This window comes from Dipodomys spectabilis, unplaced genomic scaffold (assembly GCF_019054845.1).
Source record: "Dipodomys spectabilis isolate Male_0828 unplaced genomic scaffold, ASM1905484v1 ptg000252l, whole genome shotgun sequence".
Classification (NCBI taxonomy): Eukaryota; Metazoa; Chordata; class Mammalia; order Rodentia; family Heteromyidae; genus Dipodomys; species Dipodomys spectabilis.
Genome location: NW_024870929.1, coordinates 792,501 through 812,286, shown reverse-complemented (window position 1 = coordinate 812,286; position 19,786 = coordinate 792,501). Strand labels below are relative to the sequence as shown.

The 19,786-nt window shown below is 46.2% G+C and overlaps 1 protein-coding gene across 1 annotated transcript in view; it reads left to right on the top strand.

The window, feature by feature from the left end:
* Positions 1-19,786, top strand: part of Sox5 (SRY-box transcription factor 5) — a 383,729-nt gene that overhangs the window by 178,518 nt on the left and 185,425 nt on the right. The window contains exons 4-6 of the mRNA XM_042699480.1: positions 2,929-3,015; positions 9,895-10,067; positions 17,545-17,613. Coding sequence (XP_042555414.1) covers positions 2,929-3,015; positions 9,895-10,067; positions 17,545-17,613 — 329 coding nt within the window. The remainder of the gene's footprint in view (positions 1-2,928; positions 3,016-9,894; positions 10,068-17,544; positions 17,614-19,786) is intronic.

Sequence of the window (19,786 nt, the reverse complement as noted above, 5' to 3'; positions counted from 1 at the left end):
CTGCGGATAAGTGTCAGGAATTTGTGGAGAAAAGTAATTAACCCACGCCTTCAATTCTTCTCATGCAATGCCACCCCAGTCTCTTCTTACCTTGTATCGAGTGTCCCTCCCCCTCCCCTCAAATCTGTAACACAGATGTATTGATATACTTTAGGTCTTTAGGTGGGTTACTGTGCTAAAATAAGAGGACATGGGCTAAAAAACAAAATAAACCTTTAAAAGAATTGTAGCCGAGTTCCTGGAACCCAAGCTGTTCAAGAAATACCTGTACATCTTAGTTGACTGTACATAGCCCACCCAGCGTTAACATCTTCCTTGATCACAGATGTGACAGTCCTCGGGAGTTAGGCCCTGCTGCGATGCTCCATTTGTGAAACAACTTGGTCCTGGAGAAGTTATTCATTCCCTTTCTCATAATCCAGGAGCCTCTGGTTACGCTAGTTCATAAAAGAGGCCAAAACCGTTCAGCAATCGGGTGACTGTTTCTTTAACTCTGCAACTTTAGACAGAAGACTTCTGTTTCTTTGTGAGTTTCACTACAGTGAATATTTTGTCTAGCTGCTGGGGAAAGTCTTTGTTCTGGGCTTGGTAGACAATGGTCTTCAAAGTAAAATGGTCTGCTTTGGGGCCTGAGAGTTCAGGGGCCCATTGTACGCACACAATGGGTTTCTGTAGCCCGCATTCCTGCTTTCCAAAGGTGTGTTAGCTTTTAATGACGGACACTTTTCTATGGCAAACGCTCTGTTGGCTGAGTTCTGTTTACATGCTACTCAGGAATTTTTGTAGAGGGCTAAGGAGGAAAAAAAAAAAAAAGAAGAAAGTGTATTTTTTTTTCTTTGACCTCTGATAAGTTTAAGAAGTGATTTGGCATACGCCGCTTACCGAGAATGGAATAGAAATGTGGGAAACCCTGGCAGAAGTTTCTTTAAACTTATTATGAAAGCCATCAGTAGACTTGAGCTATTGATTTCCACGCAGAGATCTTTCCTCTGTGTTCTTGCTCTCCAGAATTACCAAATTGGTTTCCAAACAATGAGGGGTACAAAAGGGATGTTTTAGGAAAAAGTAAAAGTAAATTCTTTATATATGTGTGTGTGTGTGTGTGTGTGTATTTATATATATATATATAGTTATTGTAAAGGTGATATACAGAAGGGTTATCATTACGTAAGTCAGATAATGAAAACATTTCCTTTTGGACAATGTTACCCCAGTTTTTTTTTCTTCCTGTCCTCATCCACAAGTGATAGAGTTCATTTTCCAAACAGTGTCCAGTGAGGACCACAGTTGCATTTCTACACCTTTGTGTTTCTGCCCCTCATCTTCTCCCAAATACAGACACTTAAAACCAAGACAAAAGGTACAGAAAAGGAAAACAGCAACAAAGATTTAAAACAACAACCACTCTTGTTTCCATGTCTTAGAGTTCATTTGGCCAACCACTATTTCATATGCTCTTGGCTCTAGAGCCTTTGGGACCCTCTTTTAAGAATATCCTCCTTTGATCTCAGGTGTGAATGTCTAGAGCCCTGTATACTTTGTCATGTCCCAGTGTATTTGTCGTCTGGTAAAAGTACATTCTTTACGCTTCCCTTTCCCCCTCCCAATTCAAAAATATAGATCTGTATTTTGACTGCCGGAAGTGTTTCACTTCGGAGAGAAATTTGAATCTGTGCTTTGGTCAAAACCTCACCCAGGCTTTGTGGCTGGCTGTAATTCGAGTCCCTGGGGAAGGGGAGAAAATAAAAAGTATTTGACATTAGCCGAAGGTGAGGAGGACTCTTTGAGATGAACTTGTCTGTCAGGGGAAACTAACCAGATTCTAATAACGTTACGGTCTTTCTCTGTGGGACAGAAGGCCCCTTTGATAAGTTAACTTTATGTCTCCAGCAGGGGGTAAACAAATGCCTGAGCAGACACAAATACACATAAACACCAGTGTAGAGAAAGGCAGTACATGTCTTCCATCCAGATAATAAGTGTGGGCATTGTTATTTAGATGCGGCATACTGGGATACTTATCTTCTAGAACATTCTATTTTCTGACTGAATGCTGGGGCTAATCGTGGGATTGCAAACCATGGTAATTGTGTACACATCTAAATGCCGACAAGAATAGCCAATTACGTCGTGGAGAACTGACTTTGCTGTTTGGGAGTTTTATTAGCATTTATATTTACTTATACATTAAATTCCACACAATAGGAGAGGTTGCCAACCAAGAGATAGACAGAAACAAACACCACACTAAAGCACAAAAATGTGTGCGCGCTACCCCAATACCAGGCTTTTGGGGGGAAGGAAGCCTATGATGTGAACCAGAAATCAGCAAATAATAGGTTTCCATGATAAGTATTACTTCTTTAGATTTTACAATCTTTTCCAAGCTTCTTTTATATCAAATTTTTTTTATTTTAATGTTCACAACGCTGGCAAATCTTGCCACCGTGTGCTCTCCCACCATGAGATGTTAAACACACATTATAAAGTGCGTGTAATTGTACACATAACACACACAGGGGTATAATTACAAGGCGCAGATTTAAGAGCTAATTCTTTGCCTTTATTTCATTTTTTTTCTCACTCTGCATTTTATCGATGTCATTATTTTTTGATGGCAGACTAACCACCCTGACATTGACAGGCATCCAGGAGGAATCTGTTTACCAAATCAAAAAGGAAAATTAAAAAAAAAAATGGACCACAGGCCTATGCCCTCCACATTGCCATAAAGAATTAGTAGAGCTTTGTTCTGCACACGGAAAAGGCTAATAATTCTGGAAACAAAACACCTTCCTTTCCCCATCCTTATTATCAGCGTGGATGGCTTCCTTCCGAAAGGTCCCGGCCAGGGTCGGCTTTGTTGAGTGGACATTGGAAGGAGGTTGAGTTGTTTATACGTTGTTCTGTTTTGTTTTCTCCACTTAGAGACACCTAGTATCGAAAAGCTACTCTCAAAGGACTGGAAAGACAAGCTTCTTGCAATGGGATCAGGGAACTTCGGAGAAATCAAAGGTAACGCGTGCATGATTGTTTTGATTTAAATGTACAGACAGGAAGTTGAGAGTTAGAAAGGATGCTGGGGAAAAGTATTTCTACCATCTCTTCTGCGCTTCTGGCAGAAACTGTGCTCAGTTTTCTTTCTAAGGAAGAATGGAATGCTATGTGTGTGTGTTTGTTTGTGTTGTTTTTTGCTTTTGTTTTTTATTTTGGCCATGAGTCTTGAACTCAGAGCCTGGGTACTGTCTCTGAGCAATTTTGCTCAAGACTAGTGCTCAACCACTTTGAACCACAGCTCCACTTCCAATTTTCAGGTGGTTCATTGGAGATGAGAGTCTCATGGACTTTCCTGCCCAGGCTGGCCTTGAACAGAGAGCCTCAGATCTCAGCCTCCTGAGTAGCTAAAATTATAGCCATGAGCCATACTGGTATGTGGCTGTTTTTAATCTCTTTGTGCTGGGTTTGGGGCTTGAACTCAGTGCCTGGGAGCTCTCCTTGAAGCCTTTTTTTGTTTTTGTTTTTTTTTAATTTTTCTCCTCAAGACTAGCCCTCTACCATTACAGCCATAGCTCTACTTTGGGCTTTTTGGATGATGACTTGGAAATATGAGTCTCACAGAATTTCCTGTCCAGGCTGGCTTCAAACTGTAACATCAGATCTTAGCCTCCTGAGTAACCACTATTAGTGTAGAGCTAATGGTAGATATATAATATATATATATATATATATTTAATTTAATATTGGAACTTCATTATATCTTTAACATGCTTTAGCTTACTTTGTTATTATTTTACTTTTTCCCTCCCGGTCCTGAGGCTTGAACTCAGGGCCTTGGTGCTGTCCCTGAGCTCCTTTGCTCAAGGCTAGCGCTCTCCCACTTTGAGCCACGGCTCCACTTGCAGTTTTCTGGTGGTTCATTGGAGATCAGAGTCTCATGGACTTTTCCCTGCTTGGGCTGGCTTTGAATTGCAGTCCTCAGACCTCAGCCTCCTGAGAGGCTAGGATGGCAGGTGTGAGCCACTGGCACCCGGCTGCGATGTGATTCGTTTGTCGTTGATGTTGTTCCTTTCTTTAGTTTAATTTAAATCTACCACCACAGAAGACTAAGAGAAAATCTTTATGGCATACAGAGATTGACTACCCAAACCTGAAATTTCTGGGAATTGGGGGGTGGGAGGGGGAGGATTGGGGAGGATGCAGGAAAAAGGTAAATTTCTTCTTATAGAAATAAAAGCACAGGGCTGGGCAGGTGGCTCAGTGGTAGAGCGCTTGCCTTTCATGCATGAGGCCCTGGGTTCGATTCCTCAGCACCACATAAGCAAAAAGAAAAAAGCCGGAAGTGGCGCTGTGGCTCAAGTGGTAGAGTGCTAGCCTTGAGCTGAAGAGCTGAGGGACAGCGCCCAGGCCTAGAGTTCAAGCCCCAAGACTGACCAAAAAAAAAAAAAGAAAGAAAGAATGAATGAAAAGCACATTGTCCTTTCAACTCATGTAAAGGCATTTTTTTCCCTCAGAGCATTATAAGCAGTTGACATTTCTTATTTGTTACTATTAAGGATCCTTAGGATTATGCATTCTAAGTTGGGATTCATTTTGAGACAGTTAATGCACGTGGTCATTACCATCGATGTACGTGATGTATGACTGTGTGCGTTTTTGGTGGATACCCATCACACCCATCTTGCACACTGCCAGATTTCTTCTCATGGGCTCTTTTTGCACATGTGTGTCTGCACATGTTTTCCTAGAGAGCGAAGGGCTTGTCTTCTAAGTGAGCGAGGACATCAGCCTAACTTAGAACCCAGAGAGAGATAACACCCGTCTTGTCAAATATTTGACCTACGTGACATCTCTGCCTGGAAATTTGGAAAGTTCCAGAAAACATGCCACTGTTTCACTGCCCTCACCAAAGCATTTGGAATTACATACCCGTAGGCCACGATTCATCACCAAGGAGTATTAAGAAAATATCCCTAGTTACCCAGAAGTCATAGATGAGGACCGAAGTTCGCGGCCAGCCAGGGCAGGAAAGTCCACGAGACTCTTCAGTGTAATCAGGCAGCAAAACACACTGGAAGTGGAGATGTGTGTGGCTCCAGTGGTAGAACACTAGCCTTGAGCAGAAAAATCCAAACGAGAGCTTGAGGGCCTGAGTTCAAGTCCCAGTACTGGAATTAAAAAAGGAGAGAGGAGGGGAGGGAGGGAGGGAAGGAAGGAGAGAGGAAGAGAGGGAGGGAAGAAAGGAGGGAAGGAGGGAGGGAGTAAATGGTTCTAATCAAATACACCAACGAAAATCGATCATGGAATAAAATTTAAATGGCAAATGTTTTTCTTGGAAGGGAAGGACAGAGCCCAAGGAGAAAGCGATCTTTAGCTTTCCGAGAGAGAAGGTCTCTGTATCCCTCTGTATTCTGATGGGTCTTGATCCATGTCACCTGAGGAATAGTAGCGCTCTTCTTACTCCACTGACCTACCTAGAGAAGGAGAGGGAGCGCAGAGCGGAGAGTGGAGCGCCGGCTCCAAGCCTCCTCATCTCTCTCGCTTCTTTCTCCCTCCTCCTCCATTTCCATCACAAGTTACACTTAAAAGCAGCAGCAGCAGCGGCGGCCACAGCAAGGGGGGGGCTCAGCTGTCCTTCAAGGCCTGCCCCGGGGCGTTCATTGAGGGAGTGACAGCCACCCACAAAGGAAGGTTCTGGGCTTCACTTTCAGGGTTTTTCTTGTTCTTTGAAGGCTTCCTTTCCAGAGCCCAAGTTGGGTGATTGGCCTCTGGTTCTGTGCAAAAAGCTGTTTTGCGATGTATTTTAAAAGCAGCTGTAGAACACACACATTCTGTGTGTGTGTGTGTGTGTGTGTGTGTGTGTGTGTGTGTGTCTGGTCTCTGTCTCTTTGTAACTCTCTTGTCTGTCTCTCTGTCTCTCTCTATCTCTGTCTCTCTGTCTCTATCTGTCTCTGTCTTTCTCTGTCTCTCTCTCTCTCTCTGTCTCTCTCCCTCTCTGTCTCTCTCTCTCTGTCTCTCCCCCCTCCCTTTTCTGTAAACTGGGGGAAACTTTACTTTCACAGCTGCTTGCAGGCCAGTTGCGGTCCCTCCCCACTGTGCACAGGTGGTCAGAGAGGGCCCAGGGGCGGCTGCCCTCTGGGGGCGAGAGGACTGGAGGGAGCAGCTCTGAGGGAGAGGCGGGCAGGCAGGAGGATCGGGGAGCCCAGGAAGTCAGGCAGAACAGCGCCTTAGCTGCCACGCCAGCTGCTTGTTTCTTAATGAAACCAATGTGAGTGGCGTGCATGCAATGCAGGAACTTCGTTCTGCGTGGGAGAGAGAAGGATGGCTCTATGCTGCTTTATACACACACACATTTACACACACACACACACACATACATACATGTGCACATATACATATGAACTCACCGAATCATCAGTTGATGGAGCCAGGAGGACCCAGGAAAACGATGCGTTCAGATCGAAGCTTGGCGTGCGTTAGGAAGCTGCTAGCCCTGATGGTATTGGTAGGGTCTTCTGGGGGATCGAAACTTTGCTCTTTACTTTTTAACTAAAATGAATGGGAAGAAGGAAGGGAAAGAAAAGGGGAAAGAGACAGAGTCAGAGAAAAAGGAGATCCCTTTCTCAACCATTTAAAAGGCTGCCAGTTGAAGGCAGAATTCACATGGCAGTCATTTAAATACGCCAGTAAGCCCTGAGTATTTAATAAGCCTTATACTCTTAAAGCCTGGTTTTAAGTAACACCGACAACACGGCTTTCAAGGTAATTTGAAAAATATTAGACTCACAACTTGAAAGGGTGTGGAGAAGTGTTTTTCTTACTCTCAATGTTCACAAAGCAAAAAGGATGGCGTGGAGCGTGACTCAGGGGGTAGAGCACCATCTAAACCTTAGTTTAATTCATAGCACTGGAGATTACTTTCAGCCTTTTTCCCTGTGAATATATGAGGTGGGAAAGGGTCTGTGTGTATGTGTGTGTGTGTGTGTGTGTGCGTGTGTGTGCGTGTGTGCACATTAATATAAACATTTTTTCTACCCAACTCTTTCACCCAGCTTTGTATCATGAACAAGATCCAAAACCTTAAACTGTTCTTCAAATGCAACTTTTTCAGGGCTTTAAAACAATTCTCCTTTATGAAAGTCCCGTCGCTGTCTGATTAATCCTAGTTGATGAGCAGAGTGCTTCGTTTCTCATTGAAAGCACTTACTAGTATTTCCCTATCTTCCTCCTTGTTTTATGGGGCGAGGTCTGTAAAACACTCCCAGATATACTGTTTCTTCTTCTTCGTGTGCATCAACACAGCGGTTTACTTCCATATCATATGAGTATTTTCATTGATGGTACTCAGATTACCGACTATTAAGAAATAATACCTATTAGCTAATTATTCTGAAGAAATATTCCTCCGTGCCTCTGGAATCCAAATATCTGAGATTTATTAAGTCCTGAGTAACCATCGATTGGCCCCAGGATGTATTGTTGTACGGGACCTCAGTCGCAAGAAACAGAGAAGCCACATCTTAAGAGCTTGAATCTGTTGCCCCGCGAGTACACTTAACACTGTGAGAGAACTGAGCCATGACAGCAGGAGAGGAAAGAAAGAGCAGGAAAACGATTCCAACAAACCAGATCAACTTCCAAGGAGAGCTGAAATGGGGACCAGAGAAGAGCCAGGAGCCGGGAGACAGGAGGCGTGCTGTTACGGCCCCTGAGTTGGTCCAGGCCAAAGTCTGGTCGGGGCCCAGGGGCAGGTTCACTGGAAGCTGGAGAGTCCGGAGCGCTCGGACCACAGAAGTGACAGGTCCAGTAACCTATCATCCAAGGCCTGCCTGTCACCACCATGAAAACAAGATGGCGCCCCTGAAGTCCAATTCCCTATCATCCACCACCTGGCCAGGATGGCACTGGTGAGAGCCAGTAGCCTTTTTTCAGTATCAACGTTCACGACTGATAATAAGAAAGAGCACAACGGATGAATCTTTTTTTTTTTTAATATTCACACACGACATTTTATTCTGGATGTCTGTTTATTAGAAATACATTCAATTATTATTATTATTTTTAACTTAGAAACTTCGTTTCCATCCCAAATGGACACAGGTAAAATATAAGCCACCAACAGTAGCTAATACTTCCTCCCACGTCATAGATGAAGACTGCGGGGAGATGGGGAGGAGACGGAGCGCTAGCACCTCGTTTTACCTAATGATGCATACAGGTGGCAAATGCATTATTAAAACAGCGCTTTGTATCTTACGTTTGAAGTGAAAATTGTAATTAACAAACACGCTCTCTCCCGCTGCTCAGGCTATACCAGAGGGGTCACATCTACCCGTGGGTTTTAAAAGAACAATTGGAAGTGGTGCTATTTCTATCTCTCTGCACAGCACACACGCCTGGTCCATCAAACAAGTATTTTAACCTCTCTTAAGACCCTTCGGCGTGTTTTAAGTATCATGGACCTAGGATATCTTTTCCTTTTTAATTAATTATCTTTTAGTATCATCGAGTCATGTACACAGGAGTTTCAATTCAGCGTGTCGGCTGATGAGGACAATGCCTCTTGATGCGTGTCACCCCTCCCCTCCCCTCCCCTCCCCTCCCCTCCCCTCCCCTCCTCTCTTCTCCCCTCTCCACCTCATCCGGCCTCATGGTTCCCTATGGGCATTGAATATGATGGCTGTATTTGCCCACTCTCTCCCTCAGTGGGCGCCCTGATTTCTTTTCCAGATCTTAGATCTAGGTATAATTTGGGGGGGACTATAAGCGATGCTCATTTTCACCCACATTTCAGTATTTCAGGAAAGCCTATTGTGTTCTCAAACTTGAATGTCTGTTTCCTGATCCCTCTGTGAGTTGTGCATTAACAATTTTAACTTGATCGACCTTCCCCACCACCCATCTGCAGAGTGTGTGTGTGTGTGTGTGTGTGTGTGTGTGTGTGTGTGTGTGTTTGTTGGTTGCTGGGGACTCAACCCAGGGCCTTTACATGCACTAACAAGTACATACTCTCCAAATAAACTTCACCCCCGGACCGAAGCGTTTTCCCCTTTGTTAACCTTAACACAGAATCTCTTAGAGTTGAATCTTTAGGATAGTTTTAAATGAAGGGGAAAACTTATCATTGCTAATGGCTTTGTGTCTTAGTAATTATGGGTTTTAAGTTTTCCTGTCTTTGCCTGTTTAATTAGATGACAAAGTGAAGTCCAGAAACGGTGCCTTACTTAGACATCATTTTTATCCTCCATAGGTCCAGCATAGAACTTGAAAACAATAGATACAGCCAGGCAATTGGTAGCTCATGCTTGTAATCCCAGCTACTCAGGAGGCTGAGATCTGAGGATCATGGTTCAAAGCCAGCCTGGGCAACAAACTCTGCGAGACTCTGATCTCCAATGAACCACCAGAAAACCAGAAGTGGCGCTGTGGCTCAAGTGGTAGAGCACCAGTCATGAGCTGAAGAACTGCAGGACAGCACCCAGGCCCTGAGTTCAAGCCCCATGAGAGACAAAACAAAAAACACAAAAAGATTGAAAATATTTAATGAGCCAGTCCACCAAGGAACTCATTTCTGGGGCACAGTTCCTGAGCATTTTTTGGTTTTTGTTTTTTTTTCTCAATGATAGCACGCTACCACTTGAGCCACACCCCCATTCTGGATTTGTGCTGGTCAATTCAAACTACAGAGTCTCATGGGCTCTTCCTGCCCAGGCTGGCTTCGAACTGCCATCCCTAGTCAGATCTCAGCCTCCTGAGTAGCTGGGATTAGAGACCTCAGCCACCGGTGCTCTGCAGACCAGGGTCCTGTGTGTGTGTGTGTGTGTGTGGTTCGAACTTGCATCATGACAAGTTCTTGTTTCTCTTATGCGTCCTCTCTCTCTGTGTGCCGTTGTGCAGGGACTCCGGAAAGCCTGGCGGAGAAGGAGCGGCAGCTCATGGGTATGATCAACCAGCTGACCAGCCTGCGCGAGCAGCTGCTGGCCGCCCACGACGAGCAGAAGAAGCTGGCCGCCTCCCAGATTGAGAAGCAGCGCCAGCAGATGGAGCTTGCCAAGCAGCAGCAAGAGCAGGTGAGCAGGGCCACGGCCGGACCTGGGCCGGGCGACTCGGGGAAGGCCGGCCCGAGAGTCAGAGGAGACGTGCCGGCTCTCCTGTGTGGAAACTGGACATAGGTCCCAAACATGCATGGGAGCAGACAGAACAGACAGAGGGACCCCCAGACAAAGGCACGCGCGTAGGAGCTGCAGTGTGGCATCCGCAGGGGAGGATTCCCACCGTGTCACTTTTTGGGAACAACTAACGTACACCTTGAAGCTAGAGCTTGTGCTGTGGGAGCCGAGGGTTAAGTTCAAAGGGAGCAAAAGGCAGGGGAATGGAAGGAGGAAGAGTGGGAAAATGAAATCATCATGTTCCTAGGCGAACATGGAGCCAGGGACTTGAAGGGGGGGGTGGGGGGGTGGGGGGGAGGCGGGGGAGGACAATGGAAGGGGTGATGTGGATCAGCGTGCGTTGGGCTCATACACCGACACCTCGAGCCGAAGCCCATTTGGATAAGTTCTTAAAGATAATAGAAGAAGTGAGAATTAAAGAGAGCAGGAGCTGGGCAGGTGGCTCCGTGGTAGAGCGCTCGCCCTGCATGCACAAGGCCCTGGGTTCGATTCCCCAGCACCCCAGACACAGAAAAGGCCAGAAGTGGCGCTGTAGCTCAAGTGGTAGAGCGCTCGCCTTGAGCTGAAGAGCTGAGGGACAGCGCCCAGGCCCTGAGTTCAAGCCCTACAACCTACAAAAAACAAAAAACAAGACAGTTAAGCAAGGAAAGAGGTGCAGTCCCTTGTCTTAGACATTACTTTGCTATTTGTCAATCCATTACACACACACACACACACACACACACACACAGATTCATGGGTAAATTCAGTGGGAAGATGGCAGCACAGGTTGAGCATTCCTAATCAGAACCCCTGAAATCTGAAATGCTTCAGAACACGCAACCTTTGCAGAACCCCTGAAATCTGAAATGCTCCAGAACACGCAACCTTTGCAGAACCCCTGAAATCTGAAATGCTCCAGAACACGCAACCTTTGCAGAACCCTGAAATCTGAAATGCTCCAGAACACGCAACCTTTGCAGAATCCCTGAAATCTGAAATGCTTCAGAACACGCAACCTTTGCAGAATCCCTGAAATCTGAAATGCTTCAGAACACGCAACCTTTGCAGAACCCCTGAAATCTGAAATGCTCCAGAACACGCAACCTTTGCAGAACCCCTGAAATCTGAAATGCTTCAGAACACGCAACCTTTGCAGAACCCCTGAAATCTGAAATGCTTCAGAACACGCAACCTTTGCCGTGCTGGCTGGCAGGCACGGGTGAGCTCCTCCACAGTGTGACGTTTCCTCACGGGCCTGACTGCAGTCACAGCCAGGTACCAGGGACCCACATGCCTGTCATCAACTGTCAGCACTCAGGAGACGGGGTCTGAAGATCCAGGTTCAAAGCCAGGCTGGACAGAAAAGCCTGTGAGGCTCCTAACTCCAATTAACCTTCAAAAAGTTGAAATGCAGCTATGGGTCAAGTGGTAGAGCGCCAGCCTTGAAGGAAAAAAGCTGAGGAAGAGCATGAGGCCCTAAATAAGTAACTCAGTAAAACCTAGGCGTGCTGGAAATGCTGTCTGAAATTATCGTAAGGCTCTGTGCATTAAACATATAAGAAACACCCACAAATCACATGCTTTGACTTGGGTCCTCTTTCCCAAATATTGTACCGTGTATGTACAAATAGCCCCAAATCCAACAGTATCAGAAATCCAAATCACTGCTGGTCCTAACCATCTCAGGTAGAGGATATTCAATTTACAATTATAGCCAGGGAATTCCAATAGGCGATAAAAGCGGAACATAGACGGAATCCTGGAGAGCCAAGAAAACCCTTCCCATCAGGAGACACTTGAGCGAAGATTTGGAGAACAGGCAGCCTTAAACAAAGGAAACGACTTGGGAAGAAGAATGTTCAGTGAAGATGCTATTAATCATCTAAATAGAAAGCTATTAGAATGGCTGAAAAAATTTAACCGGGGAGGAGCCCGCGTTGATAGAGTTTAATTCTAAATGAGGTAGGATAATGATCAGGGACAGAGAAAGACAAGGGGAGAGGTATAAGCATTTATAGTTCTGTGTGTGTGTGTGTGTGTGTGAGAGAGAGAGAGAGAGACAGACAGGCAGAGAGACAGAGACAGAGAGACAAAAAGACAGAGAGAGGGAGTGTACTAGGGCTCGAACTCAGGACCCGAGTGCTGTCTTTTGCTCAAGACTGGTGCTCTACCACTTGAGCTGCAGTGCCACTTCCAGCTTTTGGTGGTTAATCAGAGATAAGAATCTCAGGGACTTTCTTGCGCAAGCTCGTTTGAGCTTGGATCCTCAGATCTCAGCCTCCTGAGTAGCGAGGCCTGAGCCATTGGTGCTCTACTTGTTCATTTTACTCTCCTTTACTTAGGGGGGCTTCTCTGCTTGACAGGTAATTTTTGTTGTTGTTCAAAGCAAGGTCTTGTTATGTTGCTCAGGTTGGACTTAAAGCTACAACTACTCCTGCCTTAGCTTCTTGAGTACTGAGATTACAGAAATGAACTACCATACTCTGTATGTTTTTACTTTTATTGAAATGTATTTGTTCTCTTATTATTTGTTCTATTGTTTTTACTTTTTTATTTTATTTTATTTTTACTTCTACCGAAATGTATTTGTTCTATTATCATTTGTTCTATTATTTTTACTTTTTAAAATTATTTTATTGTTACTTTTACTGAAATGTCTTTGTTCTATTATTATTTGTTCTGTTATTTTTACTTTTTTGTTTTATTTTATTTTTACTTCTACTGAAATGTATTTGCTCTATTAATTAGAGACAACCCGTATTCTTCTTGTGTGAGTCCCAGGATGAGTGTAGTTAGCACAGAGTAACATTACTCTCTGCAGGGACTCTGAGGGCCTCTGGGAGTGTAGCTCCAGGGGAGACTACTGCTTGGTAGAGAACCCCGAGATTCCTTGGTGAGTGTGTATGGCACACTTGCCCTGAAAGGCTTTAAACCATCGCTTAATGGAGAGGAAGTTTCTTTTCTCTCTGGACTTCACGGTTTCTGGCCAACCCCCACATGGCACGGCGAGGATTCTAGAACATTCTGGAACGTTCTGGCTTTCTCAAGCCCTCTCGCCTCCACCTTAGAAACGTAGGAACCTGCTGCCCTTCCACGGTGTCTCTCCTGAGTCAGAGGGAGGCCTGGCGGTGCTTACCCCCACCCCTGGAGAGGAGGCCTCTCTGGAACCACCTCCAGGTCAGCTCTGCAGCGACCCTGCCCCTCCATGCCACCTCCAGGTCAGCTCTGCAGAGACCCTCCCCTCCATCCCAGCTCCCCTCCCACGGTAAGCCCACGGGGGGCGGGCGGGGGGTGCCTTCACCCTGATTACAGACGTGGGTGTGAGGGACGATCGGGACTGTATCCCGTTTAGCAGGCCTTTCTCCTCTCGCAGATTCACCTGCCCTCTGACCACCAGTACTTGCACCCAGGCCTTCCACCTTTCCTCCAGGCGCCTCCCCGCTTCCGACAGTATGGGATTTGAACTCGGGGCCTTACTCTTGGCCATGCGTCCCAGCCCTTACCCTACCCTTACTTGTTAGTTTCTTTCGAGGAAGTTTGGGTTTTTGTTTTTTGTTTCAGCTAGAGTCTCATGCATTTTTGCCCAAGCGGGCCTTAGATGTGGATCTCTCTGTCTCCGCCCCCAACATAGGTGTGAGCCACGATGCCTGGCTGGTTTGTGGAGACGGCATTCTCCTAACTTTCTTTTTCCTAACCTTTCGCTGTGCTCTTTCCCACGTCTACCCCGGAAGTAGCTGGGCTCATAGGGATGAGCCACCACACCCAGCTGTAGGAGATTATGTCTGAGCTCTACTCCATGTTCATCTCTTCAACAAGGACATGTTGAACGTGGATTTGATGCTGGATTCCGTCTTACTTACAGGAAGTGTAGCAGGGTATAAAAATCCCCTCCATGTTAACGTGTGGTGGGAAGAGCTAGGTAAATTAATCGGGACACTGTGGTACATGTTGTGAAGTATTCATGGGAAGTGCCAAGCAGGGCACTGGAGAGGAGGGCATCCTAGGGAGATGGGCAGCTTTAAAAACAGTGTTCAAGGAAAACCTCATGACCTGATCATACCCGAACAGAACCTTCTAGAAGGTGAGCAGGTGAGCCCTGCGCCCCTCCCCCCCAGTCACACTATTCCAGATGGAAGGAAGAGCAAGCAGGCACAGGGGCCCAGAGGCCCAGAGTGAATCCGCGGGCAGCTTATGAAAGAAGAAGGGAAGAGTAGGCTGACAAAGCTAGCGAGGCAGCCCTTTAGACTTTAACTGAGTGAGACCCAAAGGGGCCCATCTCCATTTATTCACTTGTTTGTGTGCCGGTCCTGGGGCTTGAACTCAGGGCCTGGGCACTGTCCCTGAACTCCTTTTGCTCAAGGCTAGCGCCCTACCACGTTGAGCCACAGCACCATTGCTGGTTTTCTGGTGGCTCATGGGAGATCAGGGTCTCAAGGGCTTTCCTGCCCGGGCTGTCTTTGAACCGGGAGAGGATGACAGTCATGAGCTACGAGCACCGGGCAGGCATTGTCACTTGAAAGGAACTCTGCGCATGCTCATTTGGGGTAGGCTGTTGAGAACGAGTTGGGAGGGATCGGGACACATCGCCCAGGGAAGTGACTGGCCCCAAGCAAAAGCAAGCGCCGAGAGCTGGGATCCCTACTTGCTAGCTCCTCCAGCTACCGCTGAAAGGACTTTTGCAAATTTCATGAGTGGAAGGACAGAACTCGGCACAATGGATGCTATTCCTCCACCTGTGAAGTGTCATTTCGCAGCATTTCAAAGACCAAATGGAAGTATTAAAATCATACAGTTGTACCATTGCTCACAAGAGAATGAACTTCCCGCAGCCAGCTAGACGGCTCTCCTGCTTTTAGTCCTGGTCACGTGTCTGTTTATTTTCTGATTACCCAGCTTTCAGAAGGTCAAGGCGATGCTCTTGTGAGGGAAGTGATAGAGATGGTTCTCATTTATTGTTGGGAACGAAATCCAGAACTGTGTTTAACCAAGGAGATCAGAATGTGATCTAGAGCTACTGATAACCATGTGGAAGTTCCCTAGAGAGGTTAGACATTTTACATCCTTCTGAGCAGTTTATTTACCTTCGATCATAAAATAAAGCATTTAAAATTCTCTTCTAATCTATGAATTCTTACCTTCTTACCAAATGTTCAATTTCTTCCCATACCATCTCTGAGTCAACATGAATGAAACGTACATACTCCTTCTGCTTACCTTTAAAACACATGTGGACTTCTTTCTCAGAGACAGAATGAAGGGCTGGGCAGGTGGCTCAGTGGTAGAGCGCTTGCCTTACATGCATGAAGCCCTGGGTTCGATTCCTCAGCACCACACAAGCAGAAAAAGGCGGAAGTGGTGCTGTGCTCAAGTGGTAGAGCGCTAGCCTTGAGCTGAAGAGCTGAGGGACAGCGCCCAGGCCCTGAATTCAGACCCACAACTGACAAAAAGAAAAAAAAAATAAATGAAGCTAAGAGCCAGTGGTTCATGCCTGTCATGCTAGCTACTCAGGAGGCTGAGATCTGAGGATCACGGTTCCAAGCCAGCCTGGGCAGGAAAGTCCATGAGTCCCTTCTCTCCAACAAACCACCAGAAAACCAGAAGAAGTGGTGCTGTGGCTCAAGTGGTAGAGCTCTACTCTTGAGCAAAAGAGCTCACAGACAGCGCCCAGGCCCTGAGTTCAAGCCCCACAATTGGCATAAAAGGAAAAACAAGTAAAAGAACATAAAGTCATGATACATTGTGGTAAGTAAATAGAAAGGTGGTTCTGAGACCAGACAACAGGGTAATGATTGTGCTGTGTGGGAAAACTCATCAGGTCAGGGGCAGGACACTCAGAAACCAGCTTAGGTCCTGTTCGTGCTGTTGAGCATGAGCCTTTGAATGACTCTGACTCTAAAAGTGCAGGTGTACCTGGGAACCAGTGCATCACACCTATAATCCTGGGTACCCTGGAGGCTGAGATCCAAGAATCACAGTTCAAAGCCAGCCACGGCAAGAAAGCCCATGAGACTCATTCATTAACCACTAAAAAGTCACAAGGGAGGTGTGGTTCAAGTGGTAGATGGACTCCCTTGAACAGAAAAACAAAAAAGCAAGAGCAGGAGGTCCAGGGTTTAAGCCCTGTTAAGAGCAGAAAACAAACAAACAAGCACCAAAACAACAGCATAAACACAGATGAAGAGCCAAACGATCCAATCCAGGACACTTGACATACCCAGGTAAAGAGGTTCAGAGAAATGAATGTGATTGTAATTGAGCTTGGAGAGCTTTCACATTTAATAACAGAAGCGGAAGGAAGAAAACCAGGGAAATACCAGAGGCGCTGGAGAAAGTTCTAGAAAAAGGGTTGACAGTTGGATTCTAAGGAAATGTGAGAAGGTAAGGGTTCAAGCTGGGCACTGTAATCCTAGCCACTCAGGAGGCCGAGATCTGAGATTCAGTGTGGCATCAACCCAGAGAAACAAACCTAAGCAAACTCTTCTCTCTAATTAGCCAGCAAAAAGCTGGATGCAAAGCTGTGGCTCAGCTGGTAGAGTTCCAGCATTGCGTGTCAAAGCGAAGCAGGAAGACCCCAAGGGCCTGAGTTCAATCCCAGGTAACCAGCATAAGCAAACAAACAATCAACTCAGGGACACATTTGGGGATTGCTGACACAGAAGTGACTGTTGACGCTGAGAATCACACCTGGATTTGTGTGTGTGGAAGGAGCTGGTGGTTCAGAGTTTGCCAGAGGCCAACATGACAACTGAATTCACAAACCACCACCACAAAAATAAGCTACATTTAGCTTAAACTTCATGCGAGTCACACCCAACCCTTTGTCACAACAACTTCAACGGTTGTTGCTGCTGCTGCTGTGGTTGTTTGGTCGGTTGTAGGGCCTGAACTCTGGGCCTGGGCGCTGTCCCTCAGCTCTTCAGCTCAAGGCTGGCGCTCTACCATTTGAGCCACAGCGCCACTTCCAGCTTTTTCTGCGTAGGTGGTGCTGAGGAATCGAACCCAGGGCCTCATGCATGCGAGGCGAGCGCTCTACCACTGAGCCACCTTCCCAGCCCCATTGTTGTTTTATAAGCCCTCTTTCTCTGATAGAGAAAGGCTGGCCATGTGGGAACTGTGGACGTTTTTGGCCATCTCCCTTTCTGTGGCTTGCTGGAGTAGATCAGGCTGCAGGACCTCGGGGTTCTCTGTTCTAGGCCAAAGGAAAGAGACCAAGTAGTTGGTCCTAGAGCCTAAATCCTTCGTCTGGTCCTTCTTAAGGATGACTTGCGTACAGTGTAGGCCGTGGTGGTCTATATCCTCATCGATGGGGAGACAAGAAGCTGGTGCCCCCCCCTCCGGCCCCCACCCCCAGAAAGTCAGTACGATGGTAACCTTGCCTCCTTTGATCTCTTTTCAGATTGCCAGACAGCAGCAACAACTTCTGCAGCAGCAACACAAAATCAATTTGCTCCAGCAACAGATTCAGGTCAGAAACCCTCCTTCCGCGACCTTCCAGCCCCTGCACACATCAGGTTGCCTCATGATTTTAATCTGCTTCTCACTATAACATGATCTAACTCCATTTTTGCATCCTGATGTGACCTGAACAAAACTGACCTCCAACCTGAACAGTTCCTTCAGGGCCCCACTCATGAACCGTGTCCTTGGGTGCTGGGTGAACTTTACGTATGGCGGCACTCTGGGCCAGGTCTGCCAGTGGTGGGGGGTTCAGTCCAAGTGTGCAGCCAAGAACTTGAACCGCATTTGAGGAGAAATTACTGTAGAGAAATGATTCTTTTCCTCTAGGCGTTCATGTTGAAAAAAATATGTCTGTAAATGTTTTTATTAGGGTGGGTTGGAGTACCCAAACAGAAGTACAGGGGCAGAAAGAACTCTGTGTGTGTGTGTGTGTGTGTGTGTGTGTGCACACACGTGCATTTGTGTGTGTGTGTATGGGGATTCTGGAGCTTGAACTCAAGGCGTAGGTATTGTCCCTGAGCGTGTGTGTGTGTGTGTGTGTGTGTGTGTGTGTGTGTGTATGGGGATTCTGGAGCTTGAACTCTGGGTGTAGGTACTGTCCCTGAGCGTGTGTGTGTGTGTGTGTGTGTGTGTATGGGGATTCTGGAGCTTGAACTCTGGGTGTAGGTACTGTCCCTGAGCGTGTGTGTGTGTGTGTGTGTGTGTGTGTGTGCACGCACGCGTGCATTTGTGTGTGTGTGTATGGGGATTCTGGAGCTTGAACTCTGGGCGTAGGTACTGTCCCTGAGCATATGTGTGTGTGGGTGGGGGGTGGATTCTGGAGCTTGAACTCAGGGCATAGGCACTGTCCCTGAGCATGTGTGTGTGGGGGGAGGGGGGGGATTCTGGAGCTTGAACTCAGGTTGTAGGCACTGTCCCTGAGCTGCTTTTGCTTAACGTTAGCGCTCTACCACTTGAACCGCAGCTCCACTTCCAGTTTGTTTGAAGTTTAATTGAAGCTTAATCTCGTGGACTTTTCCTATCCACGGTTGGCTTTGAACCACAATCCTGAAATCTTAGTTTCCTGAGTAGTTAGGATTATAGGAGTGAGCCACTGGCACCTGGCTTGAAAAACAAAACAAAACAAAACATTTTTAAACTCTAAGTCCAAGAGACATGAATGAAAGTAGCTAACCAAGGCAATGGAATATCGTTGCAAAGTTCTAACCCAACGCCTGTCATTCACTTAGCTGTAATTATGTAATTGCAAACTATACAGAGTACTTTTTGATTGTTGGTACCTGGGCTCGAACTCGGGGCTTGGAGCTCACGTGGCTTGCATATAGCTAACCAGTCTGTGATTTAAAACTCTTCCCTCATTTCCATGTTGCTGGTTTAGACCAAAGCACACATCCTCATTCTCAGTAACAGGTGCTTTGCGTCGAAACTGTTTTAAAATAATTCCAGCCATCAAGTGTTGAAATTATGGCAGCCTCTCACCGTCAGTGACAAGTACAATTCAGTGAAGGAACAAGAGTCTCAAACTTTCATGATTTCCAGGAGACAAAAGCAAGCTCTGTTGTTTAATAGAAGTTACACACACACAAAAATTCTGAAATCCTGTAAGTATGGGTAGAGTTCAGTAAATGGTTTATTTGATCCACTAGTTAGATGAATCAACACACTGCTTTCTTTGGAGAATTATTCCACAACTGTAAACACTAGGCTCCCTAGTGGATTTTAAGGAGAAATCGTTTTCTTGCTGCAGAGAATGGAGCATTCTCACCTCTTTGTCACAGCATTTTTGAGGTGAAAAATACTAGAAAAAAAGAAAAAAGTGTTCCTTTTCCCAGACCTACTCTAGAAAGCTGAGATCTGAGAACCACCATTGATAGCCAGCCTGGGAAAGAAGGCCTCAGTGAATCACCAGAGAGCCGGAAGTGGAGCTGCAACTCTGGGGACAGCACCTAGGCCCTGAGTTCAAGCCCCACGACCAGGCCCAGGTATACATAAATGAATAATGAAAAATGTAAAAAGTAATCCTTCCTAGGAATGGTACGACTATAGGAAACCGTAGTTTTCCATGGAACTAATACCTTGACCCCAAATCATACCAGTGGTTCACAGATACAAGCAGGATTCAAAGGCAAAGTTTTCTTACTGTTTATAAAAAAAAATTGTTAGGATGAGAGTTGTAACAG